This window comes from Triticum aestivum, chromosome 7B (genome assembly GCF_018294505.1).
Source record: "Triticum aestivum cultivar Chinese Spring chromosome 7B, IWGSC CS RefSeq v2.1, whole genome shotgun sequence".
NCBI classification, from domain to species: domain Eukaryota; kingdom Viridiplantae; phylum Streptophyta; class Magnoliopsida; order Poales; family Poaceae; genus Triticum; species Triticum aestivum.
The window spans coordinates 10,997,893-11,005,228 of record NC_057813.1 but is presented as its reverse complement, the minus strand read 5'-3'; the positions used below and the strand labels follow the sequence as shown (position 1 = coordinate 11,005,228).

Genomic DNA, 7,336 nt, shown 5'->3' with positions numbered 1-7,336 from the left:
TCGGGCAATCTTAGCCCACAAGTTATCTTAGATTAATTCTTATGCAAGTTATCTAGATTATAAATATAGGCTGTAAGACTCTTTTTGGAATCAAGCAATAAAAATATTTTCTATCCTATTGCCCGGCTCCCAGAGGAGCCGCCACCACCCCTAACCGCCGCCGCCCTCCTCCTTCCTCACGACGGCGTGTTATGACCGGTTTAGCTAGGCCCACCGGGCAATCTTAGCCCACAAGTTATCTTAGGTTAATTCTTATGCAAGTTATCTAGGTTATAAATATAGGCTGTAAGACTCTTTTTGGAATCAAGCAATAAAGATATTTACTATCCTATTGCCCGGCTCCCAGAGGAGCCGGAACCCTAGCCGCCACCAGCCCTAACCGCCGCCGCCCTCCTCCTTCCTCGCGACGGCGCCGACGCGCCAGAGCTCGCGCCCTCGCCCCCAACCTTTGTTGTTCTGCCCCTACAACCTACGGAGCAGAACTGGTAGGAACCCTAGTCCTACCAATTTGGTATCAGGTACCCAGATTTCGACCATGTCCTCGCCGCTACCAATTCCGCCGCCACCACCGACGCTGCTGCCCACCAACTCCACCACCGCCGCCGCATCATCGCCGAGCGCCACGGCCTCGGTGTCCCTTCCATCAGCGCCAATCACCCCCGCCCCCGGCACAACGCCGGGACAGGGCCAACCACCGCCCCCCGCCCAAATCGCCGCCATCGCCTCCACCCATGCCGAACTAGTTTTCGCCGGAGGCCATGGCCGGCGTGCTCATCGACCTAGTCGTCGCGGTCCAGAGCATACGCCTCTACTTGTCTAGCCTGTACGGGCCTCCCACGCCGCTACCTCCGGCCGCGGGACAGCCGGCCCTGCCGTGGTACTCCGTCCCCGCAGCCATCACCGGGGGTTACCCGGCCTCCCATCACCGGCTACTTCAACGCCGCCTTGGCCTCAGTGGCCGACGCCGGCGCTCGCGGTGCCACCCACGCTGCCAGCCGCCGCCCAGGGCCCGCAGTGGCCGGCCTGGCCCGCGCCATCCCCCGCCTCGCCGCCCCAGGGCGTCTCCGCTTACGGCGCCCCCCTCATGCTGCCGTTCCAGGCGCCCCCACCGAACGGCCCACCGGCCGCCATGGCACCCCTCTGGTACTTGCCCCTGGCGCCACCAGCGGCCCCCTGGCCGCTGCAGCAGACGCCGCAGGCGGCGGCCACCGGACCTCTGCAGCCGCCGTCGACGACGCCTCTCTGGCACCTGCAACCGTTGTCGTCCCCGGCGTCCAATGCCCCTGTCCAGCCCCCGCCACTGCAACCACCGGCGCTGCCCTGCCCAGATCGGGGGCACCCTCGTCGGTCGGCCTTCCGATACAACAAGTCCGGTTTCCGCCATCCCTGTCGCCAGTACCAGCTTGGGCGGCTGGGTCTTCGCCCTGACCGGTCTACACCACGGCTCCGGAGCAGCCGACCCCGTTTTCGCAGTTCGGCGGTCCATCTGGCTCCGTGGGTCCCTACCCGGAGTACTCCGACCAGGCACCATCCGCCTCGTTGCTCGGCACCTTCGAGCCATCTCGACACGGCGCTCCGACCCAGACACCACCGCGGTTCGCCAAGATCGACTTCGCCACCTATGACGGCACGGAGGATCCCCTCAGCTGGCTCAACCAGTGCGACCAGTTCTTTCGCGGGCAGCGCACCCTTGCCTCGGAGCGGACCTGGCTCGCCTCGTACCATCTCCGTGGCGCAGCACAGACATGGTATTACGCCCTCGAGCAGGACGAGGGCGGCATGCCCCCTTGGGAGCGCTTCCGCGAGCTCTGCCTCCTTCGCTTTGGGCCCCCGGTCCGCGGAAGCCGCTTGGCGGAGCTCGGTCGCCTTCCCTTCACCTCCACGGTGCAGGACTTCGCCGACCGCCTCCAGGCCCTGGCGTGCCAAGCGTCAGGCGTGACGGCGTAGCAGCGGGCCGACCTCTTCATTGGTGGACTTCCGGATCACATCCGCGTGGACGTGGAACTTCGGGGACCCCATGATCTCCAGTCAGCCATGTACTACGCCCGTGCGTTCGAGCGCCGCACGGTGGCCATCCAGCAGGCATCACCGTCCCGGACCGGTGGGTCGCTACCCGGGCCAGATTCTGTGCAAGGTCGGCCTGCGCAGGCTTCCGCGGCACCCCTCGCCACGACCGCGGCACCCCCATTCCGCCGGCTCACCTCAGCCGAGCTACTCGAGCGTCGCAGCCAAGGGTTGTGCTTCAACTGCGACGATCCCTACACGCCCGCCCATGCCTGCCCGCGACTCTTCTACTTGGAGGTTACAGACTACATTCCGAAGGACGCCGTCGCCGCCATCCTAGCCGCCCCAGCTGCCGAGAAGGTGTTTGACGCTGGTTGATCACCTCGAGAAGTTCAGCAAGCGCTTCCCCACGTTACAGCTCGAGGACGAGCTGTTTGTGTAGGCGGGGAGAAGTGTTATGACCGGTTTAGTTAGGCCACCGGGCAATCTTAGCCCATAAGTTATCTTAGGTTAATTCTTATGCAAGTTATCTAGGTTATAAATATAGGCTGTAAGACTCTTTTTGGAATCAAGCAATAAAGATATTTTCTATCCTATTGCCCGGCTCCCAGAGGAGCCGGAACCCTAGCCGCCACCAGCCCTAACCGCCGCCGCCCTCCTCCTTCCTCGCGACGGCGCCGACGCGCCGGAGCTCGCGCCCTCGCCCCCAACCTCTGCTGTTCTGCCCCTACAACCTACGGAGCAGAGCTGGTAGGAACCCTAGTCCTACCAATATGTGACTTAAGTAACGATTTTCTCCTCAACAACCAATTTAGCTTTAGATCAATCTTCTAGCATCTGTGCAACAGGCATAATGGAAATACCAACTATTTCTACTCAACTCCTTCTACTTATATCTAATACAGACTACTCCCAACTCCTAACTGAAGATTAGCAGCAGTTGCTGAATACAATAGTTTTAGTAAACTCCTAACTGAAGATTAACAGCAGTTACAGAATACAACAGTTTCAGTAAACTCCTAACTGAAGATTAGCACTCTCTTCCACCACAAGCTGATCAGCGCTCCATTAAAATAAATCCCAAAAGATCATGTCATTGCAGCAAATAATATCGACCAGTACATATCTTGTAAAATTCATTTTCTGCTGAATGACTGAAACTTGAAACGGCAGCGCTGACATCTAAGAGAAACCAGTGACATTCAAATGCACTTGGCGATTCCAATGCTGAAGTAGCAGCAATAATAAGAACACAACCATTACAAACCAATGCCATTGCATAACTGTTCACAGAGGTTCTCAAGTTGACATCTAAGAGAAATTACAGAGGCAACCCTGAAGTAGCAGCAAGAATAAGAATGCAATCATTTCTTTACACAGGTTCTGAAATTTAGAACCACAAGGGACAGGTTCCTCCTGTCTGGAGAATGAATCAAGTTTATCTATGCTGACAGTCACAAGAGGCGTTCCTAAACCTATATCTCAATGAAAAATGCAGTTCTGAATTCTCATGTCATAGTGTCCGAGTGGGCAGACACTTCTGAAGAGCTGGACCGTTGACGGTCAGGAGGCCCGCTCTTATCTTTCTCTACTCTGCATTGACATTCGGGTACCGCAGGTCTGCATGGGCTGAATTAGAACAGAAAGTGAGGAGGTTAGGCATCATGTCACAGGTAGTGCAACAGTTTGAGAAGATCGATAATTTAAATATCACTGTTTAGCATAACTAATGAATAAATGTAGGATTGTGCACAAAAAGCCTGAAAAACAACAATATAATGTGCAAAAAAAAAACTGAAAGACAGATTTCATGAAATACTGTAGGATTAACCTGAATTTGGTTCACATGTTGTTCGAAGAATTTATAGTACTAAACCAAACAGAACGTACAGTACAGATAACTTGACTGAGTTGGGTATCTAATTTCTAAAGTTTCTACAAGCGACAAATAGTGCTGAATGGGAAAACTGAATTATTTGTATCAAGGACAGTACTATGAAACCAATCATTTCTGTGCCAGGGTTTAATGTGAATATGTTATGATTTATCACCAAACAAACTGGATTTAGATTACCTTCTAGCATTTTTACAGCAGGCATAATGCAAATACTAACTATTTCCATTCAACTCTCTACTTATATCTAATACTACAACAGTCCACACAACTCCCCCATTCCTAACTTAAGATTATCAGCAGTTGCAGAATACAACAGTTTCAGTAAACTGTTCTTCAGACAGTTTCAGTAAACTAGATTCAGATTACCTTCTAGCATCTTTACTGCAGGCATAATGCAAATACCAACTGTTTCCATTCAAACCCTTCTACTTATATCTAATACTCCTACTTATATCCAAACTGAAGATTAGCTGCAGTGCCAGAATACAAACAGTTCTTCAGACAGTTTCATTACGCTGTCTTCCAGCACAAGCTGATCAGTACTCCATTAAAATAGGAAGTACTCCGTAGGAAGTTAGCAATGGCGCGTCTCACCTGGCGTCCCGGCCATGACGACGATGATGTCGAGGGTCTCGTCGCTGTGGGGCAGATCGACGACCAGTGGGGTAGGCCGCCCGTGCGTACCCGCTCGGACGCACATGACGAGGTTGGAGGCGTCCATGGCCGCATCCAGCCGGCGGGCCAGCTTCTTCCTCAGGTGGTACGCGGACCTGCCCCTGAATACGAGTGAGGCCCAGGCGAAGATTGCGTCGGGCTCGTCGGCGCCGGCCTGCTGGTACTGGATCACCCGCCACGGCAACAGGAAGGAGAGGCTTCTGGGGAGGCGGAGCTGCAGTTGAGTCCCAAAGAACCATCAAATACGAAGCAGAGTGCGATCAAGAATTGCAAATTTTGCAGATGCCAAGAATTGCAATCCCCAATTGTAACGACATCCAAGAACCCAATACGACAATTTGGCGAATGAAATGAACACAATCTGCAATCCCCGCGGTTGAATTCTGACGCCCAAGAACCCAATTCGCCCAATCGATAGTTCCGCTGAAAGCAGTTCGAGAAGTATGAAGAAGCGGGCATGGCGGACTCACCCCAGTCGGAGCTGCAAGGTGAGGCGTGTCCTCCCTTGCGGGGATCTGCTCCACGACCCAGTGCATCATCGCGCCGGCGCTGTTGAAGGCGTCGACGCTGAGGTACCTCCCGTTGGCGCGGAGGCGGCCGGCGACCTGGCGGAGCAGGATATCGTCCCCCGAGCCGATCCTGACGGCCTGCCACCTGATGGCCTCCTCCTCCCACGGCTCGTAATCGCACTGCTCGACGCGGCGCCCGCTGTGGCCTCGCGGCGCCGGCGCGTCCGTGGCGCCGAGGTAGCGGCCGTAGGCAGCGCTGTGGAGGAGCACGTACTGGGCATTGCCATCGCCTTGGTAGATGTGCACCGCCCACGCCGTGTTCATCGACGCGCGGCGCCGGCTGAGGGAGACGGCAAGCCCGTCGTCGTCGGCGTGCAGGTACGTGCCGCGCTCGCGGCTCCGCAGCCGCACGTGGTGGCCGTCCTGGAACAGCTCCATCGCTCGCCGGTGACGCTGGAGAGCAGAGACGCGCGGGGAAGGAGGGGTGGGCACTCCAGCGACGGGGAGAAGGGGAGGAGAGAAGGCTGTTGGTTGGGACGGTTACGTTCGGGCGCCAAGGCGGGGTATTTCAAGGTGGCTGACGCCGTCGCCGTGCTCGCATAGTGGGCTTGAGGGCCCAGCCCACACTCCAGAGCGCAGCCTCCTGCAGAGGCCCACATGATTTGTTTCCTTTTGCCCTGATTCCTCAACACACCATCCCTATTGTACACTCAGGGTGTGTTTAATAGAGTGCATGGAGGGTGCATGAACTCAAGAGTTACCTCCCCGACCATTTTTGGATGCTTGGTAGTTTGCACGAGGCTTTCTTAGCATGCACGAGCTCAGCTCAAATAGCCTCTTAGCATGCACGAAGAGAACCCCCCCCCCCCCCAACAGTTGTTCACTCGTCAGCATACATGAGTGAAGTGAGCGACAATGTGTTGTTCAGGATTTGTAAAAAATAATTAATTTTCAAAAAATGTTGAGAATACCAAAAATTGTTCAAATTTTCTAAAAATGCCCAGATTTTAATTTTTTTATTATTTTGAAACATGTCCGATATTTCAAAATTTGTTAAGATTTTAAAAAAATATGATCTTTTTTCAATTTTAAAAAAGGATTTTTGAAAAAAATACTTTTCAAATTAATTTCAGGTCTCCAAATTCTTTTAAAAGATCAAAATTTCAAATTTGTTTAATTTAAAAGAACTTCAGAATTTTCAAAAATGTTATTTTTTCCCATGTTTCCATAAATTGATCACATTTTTTAAAATTTGTTCACTTATTTAAAAATACTGGTTGCTACAGTGCCGACCGACATGTCTAAACAGATGCAAATTGTCAAACAGAGTCTCGACTTAGCATGTCTCAGCACATACACCGCTACCAAACAATAACAAATGCATGTACTCAGCATGTCTACATTGAGCATGCATGAGAGGAGAACAACCATGTTAGGTTGGGAATGCTACCAAACACACCCTCAATGCAGCAAGTTAGTAGTTGTAAAGTACGAGAGGCACCAAAATATCCAGTTAGAAAGGAGATTCATACGTGAAAGAAACTGATCGAAGGAATTGTTAAGATTAATAATGTGGATGCATCGTTTCGTCAGGAAACACTCTCAAGATCCAATGGAGCGATGGCGAGAGACCATATAGGAAATTTTACTTTGGCAGGAACTTGGGTTCTATCCCATGTTTGTAGTGCAGAATCAACATAGCTAAGTGCTATTCAGAATGGCCTATACCTAGCAGGGGGAATTGGATGGAATAAGGTATACATCGAATCAGATAGCATACTTGCGGTGGAAGCTGTTACACCAACAGATGATTATATGGATCCTGATGTGGCAGTAATAGCAGAATGTAATCAGCTCGCTACGGATTTCACGAGTATTGACAACGATTATTGTTGCAGAGAAGCTAGTGTGGTTGCTGATAGCTTAGCTAAACTTTCTTTTGTTTCTTTCTTTCTTTTGTTCCATGGTTCTCTTTACATTGTGGCGTGCTTGGCATATCCACAATGAGGTTGTTCATCATAAACCAATGCCAGCCATGGAAGCTTCGAAGCATTTTCTTGTGTCCTATTTGAATTCGATCTTGTGCCTGAAGGTGGACTTAGCTTCTCACCCAGAGAAAGGAAAAGAGATTATCACATGTGATAAGGTGTTGATACGGCCACATGACATAGCATCTGCTCGTCCCCCTGAAACTTGGCAGCCTCCTAGCTCGGTTTGGGTTAGACTAAACCGTGATGGCTCATTCTCGGAC

At 52.2% G+C, this 7,336-nt stretch overlaps 1 protein-coding gene across 1 annotated transcript; it reads right to left on the bottom strand.

The window, feature by feature from the left end:
• Positions 1–3,357: 3,357 nt before the first annotated feature.
• On the bottom strand, positions 3,358–5,617 carry LOC123161729 (uncharacterized). The gene is made up of 3 exons (XM_044579534.1): positions 5,047–5,617; positions 4,496–4,790; positions 3,358–3,633 (listed from the first exon to the last, which is right to left on the bottom strand). The coding sequence occupies exons 1-3, from the start codon at positions 5,521–5,523 to the stop codon at positions 3,593–3,595; spliced, it is 813 nt and encodes a 270-aa protein (XP_044435469.1). The 5' UTR covers positions 5,524–5,617; the 3' UTR covers positions 3,358–3,592.
• Positions 5,618–7,336: the final 1,719 nt, after the last annotated feature.

Bases quoted from the DNA above. Each gene is read 5' to 3' on its own strand.
- LOC123161729 (XM_044579534.1), bottom strand. From the start codon at position 5,523: ATGGAGCTGTTCCAGGACGGCCACCACGTGCGGCTGCGGAGCCGCGAG. The intron at 4,791-5,046 runs GTGAGTCCGCCA...ACTCAACTGCAG, and splicing joins ACCTTGCAGCTCCGACTGGG to CTCCGCCTCCCCAGAAGCCT. The intron at 3,634-4,495 runs GTGAGACGCGCC...GTTCTAATTCAG, and splicing joins CGTCATGGCCGGGACGCCAG to CCCATGCAGACCTGCGGTAC.